Genomic DNA, 15,938 nt, shown 5'->3' on the forward strand with positions numbered 1-15,938 from the left:
CAATATGAACTGAAGTTGTGCCTTTTCGATAACAGGAGTAAAGATTAGCACAACAGAAAAAATGTGGTACAGTATAACGCAAGAGATGCTGAATATTAGAGCATAGAACTTAGACAACAGCAGATGAAATTAAAGAAAATAAAAACTCTGCCATTGCAGTACTGCAGAGAAACTCGTGCCATCGAAGCCTCAAAAGAAATTGGTGCTAGTAGTTGTAACATAGCCCGTATGCTGCTGAGAATTCGGCCAGATTAAAGTTTGAGAGGTGCAATGTAAGAGTTGTTTTTTTTTTTTTTTTTTTTGTGGTTTTCGGGCGCACAACTTCAATGGTCATTAGCGCCCTGACTACTCTAAGAATGCACCGCCAGGCATAAGTTGACAACAACAACTAAAAGGGAAAACACAATAAAAGACAGACTGACAGGCATAGGATTAAAAAACATCATCAAATGTCCTTAGCGAGGTTTGTCGAATTGATAAAACAAAGAACACGAGCAGCTGCTCGTGGGTCATCCGCTAAAATGGCATCTAAAGTATTAGGCAGGTTAAGATCGAGGCGCAGTGTGTTAAGATCTGGACAGGACATTAAAATGTGTCTAACCGTCAGCAAGTGCCCACATGGGCAGAACGGCGCCGGCGCAGCCGTCAGCAGATGGCGATGGCTGAACCGGCAGTGTCCAATTCTCAACCTTGCTAAAACGACCTCCTCCCGCCGAGAAGAGCGTGAGGAGGACGTCCAAGCCACGGGAAGAGGTTTTAAGGCCCGAAGCTTGTTGTCGGTAAGTGCAGCCCAATCGGCATGCCACAGCAACTCAACGCGCCGACAAATGACCCTGCTAAAATCGGACGAAGGGACACAACAAGAAGCTGTCCGAGGCTGGAGGACCGCAGCCTTGGCCGCGGCATCTGCAGCTTCGTTCCCAGGGATACCGACATGGCCAGGAACCCACATAAAGCTAACCGGCGTACCGACGTCCACCAGCTGCTGAAGAGAGCGTTGGATCTGGTGTACGAAAGGGTGAACCGGGTACGGATCACTGAGGCTCTGGATGGCGCTCAGGGAATCTGAGTAGATGACATAAGCAGAATGTCGGTGGCGGCAGATGTAAAGAACAGCCTGGTAGAGGGCAAAGAGCTCAGCTGTGAAGACCGAACAATGGCCATGGAGCCGGTATTGGAAACTTTGTGCCCCGACAATAAAGGAACACCCAACCTCGTCATTGGTCTTAGAGCCATCTGTATAAATGAAGGTCATATTAATGAACTTCGAACGAAGTTCCAAAAAACGGGAGTGGTAGACCGAACCGGAGGTGACCTCTTTTGGGAGTGAGCTGAGGTCGAGGTGAACGCGGACCTGAGCCAGGAGCCAAGGTGGCGTGCGGCTCGCGCCCACTCGAAAGGTTGCAGGGAGTGAAAAATTAAGGTGTTGAAGGAGGCGACGAAAGCGAACTCCAGGGGGTAGCAAGGCAGAGACATACAACCCGTATTGAAGGTCAAGAGAGTCGTCAAAAAAGGAACGATAAGACGGATGGTCGGGCATTGACAGTAGCCGACAGGCATACCGACAAAGCAGTACATCGCGCCAGTAGGTGAGTGGCAATTCGCCAGCGTCAGCATGAAGACTCTCTACGGGACTGGTATAAAATGCTCCGATCGCAAGTCGTAAACCCCGATGTTGTATGGAGTTGAGGCGGCGTAAGATGGATGGCCGTGCAGAGGAGTATACGAAGCTCCCATAATCCAGCTTGGAGCGGACGATCGACCGATATAGACGAAGTAGGACGGTTCGATCCGCTCCCCACGACATACCACTGAGAACACGGAGGACATTTAAAGAACGGGTACAACGGGCGGCCAAATATGACACATGTGGAGACCAGCTAAGTTTCCTGTCAAATGTAAGGCCTAAAAATTTGGTTGTCTCCACGATTGGGAGAGCAACGGGACCGAGTCGTAAGGACGGTGGGAGAAACTCTTTGTAGCGCCAGAAGTTAATACAGACCGTCTTCTCGGCAGAAAAACGGAAGCCATTGGCGACACTCCAGGAGTAAAGACGGTCAAGAGAACGCTGAAGACAGAGCTCCAGGACACGTGTACACTGCGCGCTGCAATAGATGGTAAAATCGTCCACGAAAAGGGAGCCTGATACATCAGCTGGGAGGCAATCCATTATTGGATTGATCGCGATGGCGAAGAGAGCGACGCTCAAAACTGAGCCCTGTGGCACCCCATTCTCCTGGCGAAAGGTGTCAGACAGGACAGAACCCACACGTACCCGAAACTGTCGATCCATTAAAAAGGAACGAATAAAAAGAGGGAGGCGACCGCGAAAGCCCCATGTATGCATGGTGCGGAGAATGCCCGCCCTCCAACAGGTGTCGTAAGCCTTCTCCAAATCAAAGAACACAGCCGCGGTCGGGCGCTTCCGCAAGAAGTTATTCATAATGAAGGTCGACAAGGTAACCAGACGGTCAACAGCAGAGCGGCGCCTTCGAAATCCACATTGTACATTGGTAAGTAGGCGTCGAGACTCGAGCAGCCAAACCAATCGAGAGTTAACCATTCGCTCCATCACTTTACAGACACAGCTGGTAAGCGAGATAGGTCGATAACTGGAAGGCAAGTGCTTGTCCTTCCCCGGCTTAGGAATCGGGACAACAATAGACTCGCGCCAGCATGCGGGAACATGTCCCTCAATCCAGATGCGATTGTATGTACGAAGAAGAAAACCTTTGGCCGCAGGAGAAAGGTTCTTCAGCATCTGAATATGAATAGAATCAGGCCCTGGAGCGGAGGACCGTGATCGGCCAAGTGCGGTTTCGAGTTCCCGCATGGTGAATGGGGCATTATAACTTTCACAATTCGAGGAGCGGAAGTCAGGTGGCCTAGCCTCCTCTGCCTGTTTGCGGGGGAGGAAGGCAGGGTGGTAATGAGCGGAGCTCGAAACCTCGGCGAAAAAGCGGCCGAAGGCATTGGAGACAGCCTCAGGGGCCACAAGGACTTCATTCGCGACCTTCAAGCCAGAAACAGGGGAGTGGACCTTAGTGCCAGATAGCCGGCGCAGGCTACCCCAGACAACAGAAGAAGGAGTAGAACTGTTGAAGGTGCTTGTGAAAGCAGCCCAGCTGGCTTTCTTGCTTTCTTTAATAATACGACGACACTGAGCACGTAATCGTTTATAATTAATACAATTCGCCACTGTAGGGTGGCGTTTAAAGGTGCGTAAAGCACGTCGACGAGCACGTAAAGCGTCTCTACATGCTGCGGTCCACCAGGGGACTGGTACGCGACGAGGAGAAGAAGTAGGGTGAGGGACGGAATATTCAGCAGCAGCGAGAATGACTTCCGTGAGGTGTGCGACCTGACGATCGCAGCTTGTGAAGGTTTTATCCTGAAAGGTCGCCCTGGAAGAGAAGAGCCCCCAGTCTGCCTTGGAGATGGTCCAACGAGAGGAGCACGGAGAGGGAGTATGCTGCAGGAGATGGATAACACACGGGAAGTGGTCGCTCGAATATGTATCAGCAAGTGCATACCACTCAAACCGGCGTGCAAGTTGGGGAGTACATATAGAGAGGTCTAAATGGGAATAGGTATGAGATGTGTCCGAAAGAAAAGTAGGGGCGCCAGTATTGAGGCAGACAAGATTGAGCTGGTTGAAAAGGTCTGCTAGCAAGGAGCCTCTCGGGCAGGATGCTGGAGAGCCCCAAAGAGGATGGTGGGCATTGAAGTCTCCAGTTAACAAAAATGGTGCAGGTAGCTGAGCAATAAGTTGCGTCATGTCTGCCCTGGTAACGGCAGATGACGATGGAGCGTAAACGGTACAAAAGGAAAAAGTAAAAGTGGGGAGAGTAATGCGGATGGCAACTGCCTGCAGGCCGGTGTGCAACGTGATGGGATCGTAGTAAATATCATCCCGGACCAGCAACATAACCCCTCCATGAGCTGGGATACCTACCACAGGGGGTAGGTCAAAACGCACAGAGGTGTAGTGTGCCAAGGCAATTTGATCGCATGGGCGTAGCTTCGTTTCCTGGAGGGCTACGACGAGCGGACGATGCAAGCGGAGCAGCAACTTCAAGTCCTCTCGGTTGGAGCGAATGCTGCGAATATTCCAGTTAATAAGTGCCATCGTAAGAAAAGGAAGTTGAGAGAAGGGGTCACCTCGAAGGCCGCTTAGGGCCTGGCTTCAAGCGAGCACTGCCGCCGCTAGCAGGAGGCGGACAGTCATCGTCCATGGGGTCTATAGGTTCATCGGCCATCTCGGGAGGATGGCCGGGAGGGGGAGCGTCCTCCGTCGGTGAACGGCCAGGTGTTCGGCTACCAGCGGTGCGGCCAGGCGAAACGGATGACGGCCTGGGGCGGCAACCGCTGGGTGGCGCAGGAGAAGAAAGGCGCCGCAGTGGAGAAGGAGAACTGTGCTTCCTATGCGCCTTTTTAGAAGGACGTTTGGTGGAAGTACCGGTCGAAGGCTGGGAGGTCGAGGGACGGAGGAAGTCTGCACGGGATGGTTCCTTCTTGAAGGCCCCTTGCATCTGACTTCGGGGTCTTCGACTGAGCAGAAGCTGAGGAAGTGGCTGGTGTCTGTGGGGCGATGGGAGGAAGAGGAGACGTCGACCGCGCGATCTTAGCACTGGGCGAACGGACGACCGTGGTGCTGAAGGTCAGATCGCATGCCTGGGTTGCTACCTCCCGGGTAGTCCGAGGAGAGGCGAGGACAGTGCTGTATTTCCCCGCTGGGAGCAGCGTGGGCTTCCTACTAGCCAATAGCTTGCGAGCAGCCGAGGTGGACACTTTCTCTTTGACTCGAATTTCCTGGATACAGCGTTCTTCCTTATAGACAGGACAGTCGCGGGAGGATGCGGCATGGTCACCCTGACAGTTCACACAACGAGGAGACAGAGGTGGACAGTCACCCTCATGGGCATCCCTGCCACAAGTGACACATTTAGCCGCATTGGAGCAAGACTGTCGAGTGTGATTGAAACGCTGACACTGGTAGCAGCGCGTAGGTGTCGGGACATAGGGGCGACAGAAATAACCTCGTAGCCCGCCTTGATGCGCGATGGCAGCTTAACACTATCGAAGGTTAAGAAAAGTGTCCGGGTCGGTACAAGGTCATTGTTGACCTTTTTCATGACCCGATGGACAGCCGTCACGCCCTGCTCAGCGAGGAAAGATTGAAGCTCCTCGTCAGTCAATCCGTCGAGAGAGCTACTATAGACTACACCACGAGACGAATTCAAAGTGCGGTGGGCCTCCACCCGGACAGGGAACGTGTACAAGGGTGTGGCCCGAAGCAGTTTTTGTGCCTGAAAGGCACTCTCAGTTTCTAGTAATAAGGTACCGTTACGCAACCTGGTACAAGATTTGACAGATCCGGCTATGGCATCTACGCCCTTCTGAATAACGAAAGGGTTGACAGAGGAAAAATCCTTTCCGTCCTCAGATCGAGAAACTACGAGGAACTGTGGGGCAGGCGGTAGTACTTTTGTCACTGTTGGCTGGTCACGTTTCCGTTTGTGGGTCGAAGTCGAAAGCGATGGAGTAGAATCCATTGCGGAGGAATCCCCCATGATTGCCAGCGTCTCCGATGGCGCGCTCCTTCCTTGTGGGGACCCTCTCAGAGGGCACTCCCGCCTTAGGTGAATGTTTACACCTCAGGTCACACCTCCCGAGAAACAGACGGAGGGACCAATCGGCATGGTCAGAAGGTATCAGCTCAGGCAATCACCCCTCCCCGGGCCTGGCCTTTACCCGGGGGTACGCGCGTGCCTTACATGTCTACCCAGGGCGGGGACTTACGCGTTACCCCGTCACCGGCTACGCGTGCGAACGCGTGGGTCGGCCTTCAGACACGCACAGGGAGGAAGGAAGAAGAGGAAAAAGAAGAGAGAGGGAGAAAGAGGACAGACTGTCTCAAACGCCGAGGCGGAGACCAGAGAAGGCAAGGAGAAGAAGGCAATGAGAAAGCAAGGAGAAGGAGGCAATGAGAAGGCAATGAGAAGGCAAGGAGAAAAAGGCAATGAGAAGGCAAGGAGAAGTCAAGGGAAAGAGTAAGGAAGACAGTAGGGTGGAGAAGAGCAAAGAAAGGAACCAACAAAAGGAAGGAAGAAACGAGAAGTGAAAAACCAAAAAGACCATGATTATAGGTCGTGAAACCGTCCGTCTCCGGACGCAGGCGCTAACTACCCCCGTGAGGGGGATGGACTCCTTTTAGTCGCCTCTTACGACAGGCAGGAATACCTCGGGCCTATTCTAATCCCCGGACCCGCAGGGGGGATGTAAGAGTTGGTTTGGCTGAAGCATGCCGTTGAGGCATATGACAGAAGGGGCTTTCACTGTCATTCACGCGCTCGCCTACAAAGGAACGACCAGTTGTAGGGAAGCAGCCTACTCACGCTGTAGTAAATTCACATCAGTTTCCATTGTGTGCCAGCCAGTCTGCTGTAACTAGCTCTGACGTCAGAAATGTTGCACAATACCTTAAAAATCAAGCAAATGACCTAAAACTTTTCTAGCATGTCAGAAGTAATACTAAATTAATGTGTGTTAAATATCAGTTCGATAACTTCAGCCATTTTCGAAATTTGGACGTTTTTCTGAAAAAATCATTGGCGCAACAGAAAAGAGCTAGAGACTTCAAAATTTATATTTAGATTCATCTTTCATAATGATTTAATAAAAACAGTACTTTGGATTTCACAAATTAAGACTTTAGTGGAAATTCATGATTTTCTGGTTTTCGTCTCAAAACTGAAGGAAGCAAGATAGATTAAGTAGGCTAATAAATAAGGCTAGGATGTTTAGATTTAAATAGGTTGGAGGTCCGCTATGACTATGAAGATGTGAAAAGTTTCTTTTGAACATCTATAAAATTATAGCGATAGCGGATCTCAAAAGGGCCAGTTCAGAGCTCATCTACTGCGTGCAGTGTAATTAAATTAATTCTCTCGCCCAAAATATTTAACTTAGCCACGTCAAAATTTTATTATCAATACTTACCTGCGTGCTGAATGCACGTTTAAATTAAGAGCTTCATCGGCCATCAGCAAAAGAAGCTATAAATTATTATGTAACTTGAAGTGGTGCGTTACTAGCCCAGCGGCTAGTCGGGAGAGCCGATCTGATCAGGCGTTCCCTTATCCGTCCGCACCGCGGCTTTATATATAAGAACGTTGCGCGAGGAAGCAAGGCCCCAGTTCTCTCCAGACGCTGAATAACACGCCATCTGTGTCGGGAGTCGCGTCGCATCGGTATCACTGCTACAAACAGCCTCGGGTGCCGTATTAAGTTACCAGAGATACGCGGAACCATGAAATCATTTCAAGTGAAGTGTTAATTCTGGGATGATTTTCATTATCTAGCTTCAGTTTGCGTATTGTATTTTTACGTGCCGTCGCGGGACAGACATTCTACCAATTATTTAGCGTGGCGTTTGATGAAATACTCTCATCAAATTATGGCGAGCATTCTTTTTAACATTTAATTCGGACATTTATAGTTGCATCAGCGCATTAGACTCTAAACTGCTCTGTTAGTTAGGTTGTAGGGATACTTGTGTTTTTTATCAGTGAATTTCAGAATATACTCAACTATTTTGGAAAATCGTTTTTGATTAGAAATCCCGGACAATCTCCTAATTCCTCAGAGCTATAAGCTGCAGCTATAATGGTATTCTCAGATGAAGTGGGCACTAGGAACTCTAATTACAGGCTTCACATTTTGTTAAATCACTTTCTGGGTGCTAAAGAGTAAATAGAGAGCCAGTGTTGAGAACGGCGAAAGACAGCATTAGCAACATTCTAAAAGCCTGAAACTGATTCAACATGCAAGCAATTATACAGCAATTATATTTTTACAACTTAACCGCCGATAAACGATGGTTTTTCTTGAGGAAGTTTATGGCCAGAGTGAGCTTCTGGTCAATAGAAAGTATGGTTCAATGTGTAAGACGTGGGCAATGGCGGTGTTTTCTTCATTTTGGAAGATGGCGATATTTAAATATTTCTTAACTCTGTAATAATTCGATGGTTCATCATAGAACAGTTACAAAGATGACAGAGTACTCACGACACTGAGTCCCACCTTTAGAGACATTACTATTATAATTATCATACAAACTATACATGTTAAGTGATCACCGTAAACAAATTTGAGTGTTCTTACAAATGTCGGTAAATTAGTAACTGCTGAACTTTTCATAGTACTGGACGATAGCTTAGGGCTTTAGCTATCATTCCTGAATGCCACACATTTATACATATTTTATTTATGGATTTTTTTCGTTTTTATATATTTCTTAATACCGTATGTGAAGATTTCAGACCATCGTATTCTCCAAAGTTAAAACAAAAAATGAATGCAGTATGGCAATTCTCATATCTCGCCATTACATTACCTTATTACACATGTCTTGATCATTAACTGTTTGCTGATTTATTTGACTAAAAGTTAGTTTGGCCAGTATTAAAGGTAGTTGCAACTTAAAAATGGGGTATTGTCCACAAAATTTGATACCATTGGATAAGTTTTAACGTATATTCTTTGTTATTTGTCGTAAATGTATATGCACCAGATCTGTGATTATTTATGACTACAGTTTTAGTACAGAATATTGTGTTTGGACTCTACAGAACCAGAAGAAAGTGAACATTTATTTAAATCATGTGCCTAATTTGTATCTTTGTTATTACTCAAATGGTTTTCCATTTTCTAAATTTAAGTAAACTGTGCATGTTCTTGGTAGGAAAACACTAGTTCTGACTGGCGAGAACGGCGAGGTGATTGGGCATTCTGGCTCACGGAGTGTCTCTTGGGAGCAAGTTTGGTTCAAATGGCTCTGAGCACTATGGGACTCAACATCTTAGGTCATAAGTCCCCTAGAACTTAGAACTACTTAAACCTAACTAACCTAAGGACATCACACACACCCATGCCCGAGGCAGAATTCGAACCTGCGACCGTAGCAATCCCGCGGTTCCGCCAGAACCGCACGGCCACCGCGGCCGGCTGGGAGCAAGGAAGGACTCAGGGGAAGCTGAGTTTGCAGACTGTGTCGAGCTGGCATATGGGTTCAGTAGTCAAGATTTGTGCAGGACAGTCTTCAGGTAACACTTGGTTTACCTGAAAAAGCAGTAAAAGCTTTTTTTTTTTTTGGGTGGAAAGTGACCACGTGAATACTTTAAGATTCGTTCGTACTTGTAAAACTTCCGAGCCAGTGGGTCAAATTTTGAGAGCTGACTGGACCTTTGACATTATTGTGAGTATTAGACGATATACAGGATTGAACTTCATAACTTATTTCGATTGCACTCTTGGAATTCAAACCAAATAGAATGCGAGGATCTACTCATGAATTCACACATATTGATATGTTGAGTGCCTTAAGTGGGCTTTATGACTTGGCGTGCAAGTTGTGTTTAGTTAATGAACTGAGGCTTTGTTTTTTGTGCACTGGCGATGTATGGATAGCACCTGGGGATTATGCTACCATTCTACACTGAAGAGCCAAAGCAACGTGCCTAATATCGTGTTGGGCCCCCGCAATCATGCAGAAGTGTTGTAACATGATGTGGCATGGACCTAACTAATTTCTGGAGTAGTGCTGGAGGGAAATGACACCATGAATCTTACAGGGCTGTCCATAAATCCGTAAGAATACGAGGAGGCTGAGATCTCTTCTGAACAGCAAGTTGCAAGGCATCCCACATATGCTCAATAATGTTCATGTCTGGGGTGTTTGGTGGCCAGCGGAAGAGGTTCAACTCAGAAGAGTGTTCCTAGAACCATTCTGTTGCAATTATTGTTGTGTGGGGTGTCGCACTGTCCTGCTGGAATTGCCCAGGCCTGTCGGAATGCACAACGGACATCAACAGATGCAGGTCGTCAGACAGAATGCTTATGTATGTGTCACCCGTCAGAGTCGTATCAGGGGTCCCCTATCACTCCAACTGCACACACCCCACACCATTACAGAGCCTCCACCAACTTCAACAGTCCCGTGCTGACATGCAGGGTCCATGGATTTTTGAGGTCGTCTCCATACCCATACACTTCCATCCGCTCGATACAATTTGAAACGAGACTTGTCCAACCAGGCAACATGTTTCCAGTCATCAACAGTCCAATGTCGATGTTGACAGGCCCAGGCGAGGCGTAAAGCTTTGTGTCGTGCAGTTATCAAGGATACACGAGTGGGCCTTCGGCTCCGAAAGCCCATATTGATGATGTTTCGTTGAATGGTTCGCACGCTGACATTTGTTGATGGCCCGACCCTGGAGTCTGCAGCAATTTTCGGAAGGGTAGTACTTCTGCCATGTCGAATGCTTCTCTTCAGTCGTCGTTGGTCCAGCTCTTGCAGTATAGTTTTCCGACGGTAGCGATGTCAGGGATTTGATGTTTTACGGGATTCTTGATATTCACGGTACACTCGTGAAATAATCGTACTGGAAACTCCCAACTTCATCGGTACCTTGTAGATGCTGTGTCCCATCACTCGTGCGCCGACTTGAACACCACGTTCAAACTCACTTAAATCTTTATAACCTGCCATTGTAGCAACAGCAACCGATCTAACAGCTGCGCCAGGCATTTGTTGTCTTCTATAGGCATTGCCAACCACAGCGCCGTATTCTGCCTGTTTACATACATCAGTATTTGAATCCTCATGGATATACCAGTTTCTTTGGCGCTTCCGTGTATTTACGCATATAAGCAAGCTTCACTGCATTTGAGAATCATCTTATTTCACATTTTAATGGTTTATTGTAGGTCCACCATTTTTAACAGTTTCTATGTTTGACTGACTGAATAAAATAGTTCATTCGATTTAAACCTTTTGCTGACAATTATACATTAGAATAAAACGTTTTTATATTTTCTATTACTGAGTTTCATTGCATCTTGTTTCACTTAGCAGACTGGATTACCTGATAATGCTTAGATATTTAAACGTCAGGATCACAGGTATAAGTCTTTTTCTGCGAGTTTAGCTACTGGGCATGAAAGCAGACATGTATGGCCTGACCTTACGACTATGTCAAGCTACATTTCTAAATAGAGCCACGCATTGCTCAAGTACTGTCGATATACGCATGGAGCACACTCACAATCTTACGTATCCTTCCCTGACCCATGCTGGACAGATAGGACTAGTGTGTCTAATCTACAAATAAATTTGGATTTCCAAATGCACCGGCGGCAAGGACTTTTGAAGTGGCCGTTAACATTTCGGGAAGTGTAATTGCTTTTCCCGTCACTGTGTCGTGCTTCGTTAATTCATTTTGCATAAAGGCCCAATAAGAAATTGAAGCATCTCTGCTCTTCCTCAGATAACTCCGATACGAATATTCGTCACTAAAGCTTTTCGAAGAAATGTCAAGCGTCCTCGCTGCTCCGCCAGCGAATCCAATTTCCTCTCTAAATGTTTTACTCTTTCCGTACCGTTCATTGCCGTGGTGTAGCCACAGAGAAAGCAAGAAACGCTGATTTCCTTTTAGCACTCACCACCGCGACAGTCTGTTCTCTGCATATGCAGTAGTGATGTGCACTTTGTGGCATGTCTGACCGCAAGCGGCTTTTCAGTTCGCTCTAGCAAAAGAGATTAATGAAAGTATAAATGGGCACAAATATGCGTGTGTCTGTCATTAGGATAACCAATCTCAATCTGGCCATTTTGCTCTCCTGGCAGGTACTTTCACTTCGTGAGCAGGTGACAGAACAAAAAGGTGTGGCAGGGAAGGGATACGTGCCCTACTGAATGTTGGTACAATACATTTTAAATATGACAAAAATAATTTAAAACAGACAAATATGAAAATGTTTGCAAATGCATTTTTTCTAACAGTTAAACTCTTTGATAAGCTGTTGTCAGAGTCCGGCGCATGAAGTGAACGAATTGAGACTGAGACAGAGTTTCGACACGGGTTTCTGCGAACAAATACTGCATGGGCTACACGTCTCCACTGCCTGATAAAAATGTTAAGCACCCATGAGAGGAGGCGGAAACGAAATGAAACATAGCGGGTTGAAAGCGTATGTGATGTTATTTCAGTGATTACAATACCCAGTCATATTTACAAAGAACTTGGCCAAACGGCCCAGTTTATCAGTATGACTTTGCACCCTCCATGACACGGCTCCCTGCACTAATTGGGTTAGGAAGGTTGTCATAAAACAGTTGTATCGTTTCCTGAGTCAACCTGGCCCAAGACTGTTGTAACTGGTCCTTGATATCCTCGATATTTGCAATGGTTTGGAGTTTACATCCAAGCTGATTCCACACATTTTCAACCGGGGCTGTTGATCTTGTTGGCCATACGAATACCTCAGTATCACGCAGACGCTTCACAGGAATCCTTGTCACGTGTGGACAAGCATTGTCCTGTTGAAAAATGGCGTCACCATACTGTCGTATGAGAGGTAATACAAGAACACGGAGGATGTCCGATATGTACCATTATCATCAGAGATCCCTCAATTACTATCACCCATGATCTGCCCCATGGCTCCCCACACCCTGACACCAGGAGTAAAACTGTTGTGCCTCTCCAAAACATAGGAAGAATGTGACCCCTCTCCTGGTCGCCACCATACTCACCAATGATAGTCATCTGTGGTACTGCAGAACCATGATTCATCGCTGGACACATTGCAAAGTTATTCATCAGCAGTCCATGTTTCCCAGTCACAGCATCATTCCAAATGTACGCTACACTGGAATGGTAATACCATATTCCGGAAGCTGCTAGTGTGAGACCATTGTTGTGGGACGACACAGAATGCTCCAGGGAGTCCATTGCTTGTTTCTGAGTGGTAGGCGCAGATGTGAAGGGATAACGACTTGCTTGGTGCACAATACAGCAAATCTCTCCTGTGTTCAGACTTGGTCGACTGGAACCTCGAGGACGAGTATACGTGGCCTCAAATTTCCATGAAGTCCAACATCGTGCCACTCTCATCTCCACAAATCTGAATATTGCACGAATTGACCGTCCAACCAAAAGTATACCCAGAATGAGTTTCCCTTTCAAACTCTTCCAGGAGCTGACAACACTGACTCCATGTCCTTCACAGTAATCACTCAACGTCCGACGCTGTTCGCGCAACTTATATATCAACCAGGCCTGGTAACAACACTAAACACAAACAACATTGATGCACTCTGGTTGCTGTTCCACATGTCACAGAATTGTAGCTTTAATCGTTTACATACCTGCTGATAAAGTGTACGTGTATGAAATTACACTTAGTCACCATGTTATCTGGGTGATTCAGTTTTTTTTTATCAGACATTGTAGATGAATAGCAGCAGTGAAGCATCAAAGGCTGTTGAATCTGTGTGAATTGTGATGTGCTGTGTCTATCTTCAGTGGAATACGGCTAAAATCTGTTGCATTCCACCAGCAATATAAACAGTGCGTTTCGGGAGACAAATTTTCTCAAAACGTCAGTGCAAAAGTAGTTCTGTCAATATTTGAATGAATACTTCAACAACACGAGGGTAAGTCAATTATCTGCAGTTTAGTTATATTCTGATAATACTGTCGTTTTACATTGATGACGCATGCTTTGTTTATTTGTTGTTATATCTTTGCAATTTTCAAGCTGCTAGGTTAGTTTCGTTATCGCTGCCGGCCTGTTAGTCATGGCTGCTCCGCTGTCTATTTGCACCAAAGAAGAGCAACGTTCAGTGATCGGTTTTTTGTGGTCGGAAGGTGTATCAGGGGTCGAAATTCGTCGAAGACTTTAGGACAGTACGGGAACAGCGTTTTGCCACAACGGAGTGTCTATGAATGGATTGAAAAATTCCAAAATGGTCGTACAAGTGTTACACACGATGAAGGAGCTGGACGACCGTTTACCGCCACAAATGAAGAAACCATTGAGCGTTCACGTGAAATGATTCTCTTAGACAGGCGATTAACTATTGACAAAGTGGCACATCATCTGCAAATTAGTCACGGTTCTGCCTTCAAAATCATCCACAACAGACTTGGGTTTCATAAAGTTTGTGCAAGATGGGTCCCAAAACAACTCACACAGTTGCATAAACAAACGTGCTTGGACATTTGCAAAACACATTCGGATCGCTATGGTAATGAAGGGGACAACTTCTTAGACAGGATCATTACTGGTGACGAAACATGGATCCATCGTTACGAGCCGGAGAGTAAATGGCAGAGTATGGAGTGTAAACATCCAAATTCGCCGTGCAATAAAAAGTTCAAGACCCAACCGTCCGCGGGAAAACTGATGCTTACGGTTTTATGGGGCGCACAAGGTCCAGTACTGGAACATTATGGGGAAAGGTGCACAACAATAAACAGTGTACGTTACAGCGAGATGCTTACTGCCAGGCCAAAGCCTGCAATTCGAAGCAAACACTGAGGATTGCTGTCAAAAGGTGTTGTGTTGTTGCACGACAATGCCCATCCGCATACTGCTGCCCACACTGCTGAAACGCTCCAGAAACTCAAATTTGAAGTACTGGATCATTCTCCATATAGTCCTGATCTTACCCTTCTGACTTTCACTTGTTTGGTCCACTCAAACAGGCATTAAGGGGCCGTCGATTTGCCTCGGACGAAGCAGTGAAAGAAGCGGTACATTCCTGGCTCAGGGCTCAACTGAGAACCTTCTTTTATGAGGGCATCAGGAAGCTTGTACAACGATGGACCAAGTGCGTTGAAATGCAAGGAGACTATGTCCAAAAGTGATGTTATTGTAAGTTTCCTATTTGATTACAATAAAATTTTATAACTACTTTGCGGATAATAATTGACTTACCCTCGTAGATTCATCCTCTCTCCTAGGTACGGACAACTACCACTTTGCATCATTTTGAAAGACATTTTCTAATGAAGTGCTGAAGTTTCTAATGAAGTGCTGAAGCGTTCCAGAGTAAGTGACTGTACCTTGCGGGATACAAATGAGGGCTGATGGAAATGTAAAACTGAGATGTACCTACATTGAGTAGGCCTACCTCTTATGGTGCAAACAGACCTTTGGCTAGGACAGAGCGTACGACAAAAGGGGCCATCGCTCAAAAACTATTGCTTTTTCTATACATACGTTTCAGGACTTTTTTCTAGTTTTGACCGCTATGTACTATTGCCTGAACGATCATGCGACGTTTTGTGTAGTGTACACGTCGGTCCTACGGCTAATCTTAAACTTCGTACAAACATTGTGAAATTCAGAATTGAAAGAACTCAGGTATGTCGACAACAGGCAAACACAGAGGGACAACATTATAAAATAAGCTGGAGAAATATGGATACCTGCAGCTGAAAATTGTTAAGTCATGCAAGAGTCCTTCATTCAACAGTGCATCTCAAAATAGCTGTTGAATGTTGATATTGTTCGTTTTGGACAATGCACATTAAATTCCATATTTTTCTGTTTATTCACTCATATCATAGCAATCTTCAAATACGGTAATATAATACAAACGACAATAGTGATAACATTGAAAAAAGCTGCCATACCTTCTTTCGTAGCTGCTGTCAGATGTTCAACCAGGTCCCGTCCACACTCTTCGACCAACTGGAACATGCGCTTCATCTTACCGGAGGTGAAACCTGGTGTCATGACACTACGTAATGTCTTCCACCTGTCGAAGGAGACTCATCTTTACTCTACTTCCATATGTGCCTCACCAGATTGTACAGAGTGTTTCAAAGTGGTATACAGGGTTATTACAAATGATTGAAGCGATTTCACAGCTCTACAATAACTTTATTATTTGAGATATTTTCACAATGCTTTGCACACACATACAAAAACTCAAAAAGTTTTTTTAGGCATTCACAAATGTTCGATATGTGCCCCTTTAGTGATTCGGCAGACATCAAGCCGATAATCAAGTTCCTCCCACACTCGGCACAGCATGTCCCCATCAATGAGTTCGAAAGCATCGTTGATGCGAGCTCGCAGTT

The 15,938-nt window shown here is 46.2% G+C and overlaps 1 protein-coding gene across 1 annotated transcript in view; it reads right to left on the bottom strand.

Annotated features, from left to right (window-relative positions):
- LOC124711482 (cytochrome P450 6j1-like) overlaps positions 1–15,938 on the bottom strand; it is a 102,636-nt gene that overhangs the window by 40,474 nt on the left and 46,224 nt on the right. The window contains exon 3 of the mRNA XM_047241590.1: positions 15,489–15,613. Coding sequence (XP_047097546.1) covers positions 15,489–15,613 — 125 coding nt within the window. The remainder of the gene's footprint in view (positions 1–15,488; positions 15,614–15,938) is intronic.

The sequence above is a fragment of the Schistocerca piceifrons genome, chromosome 8 (assembly GCF_021461385.2).
Source record: "Schistocerca piceifrons isolate TAMUIC-IGC-003096 chromosome 8, iqSchPice1.1, whole genome shotgun sequence".
Classification (NCBI taxonomy): domain Eukaryota; kingdom Metazoa; phylum Arthropoda; class Insecta; order Orthoptera; family Acrididae; genus Schistocerca; species Schistocerca piceifrons.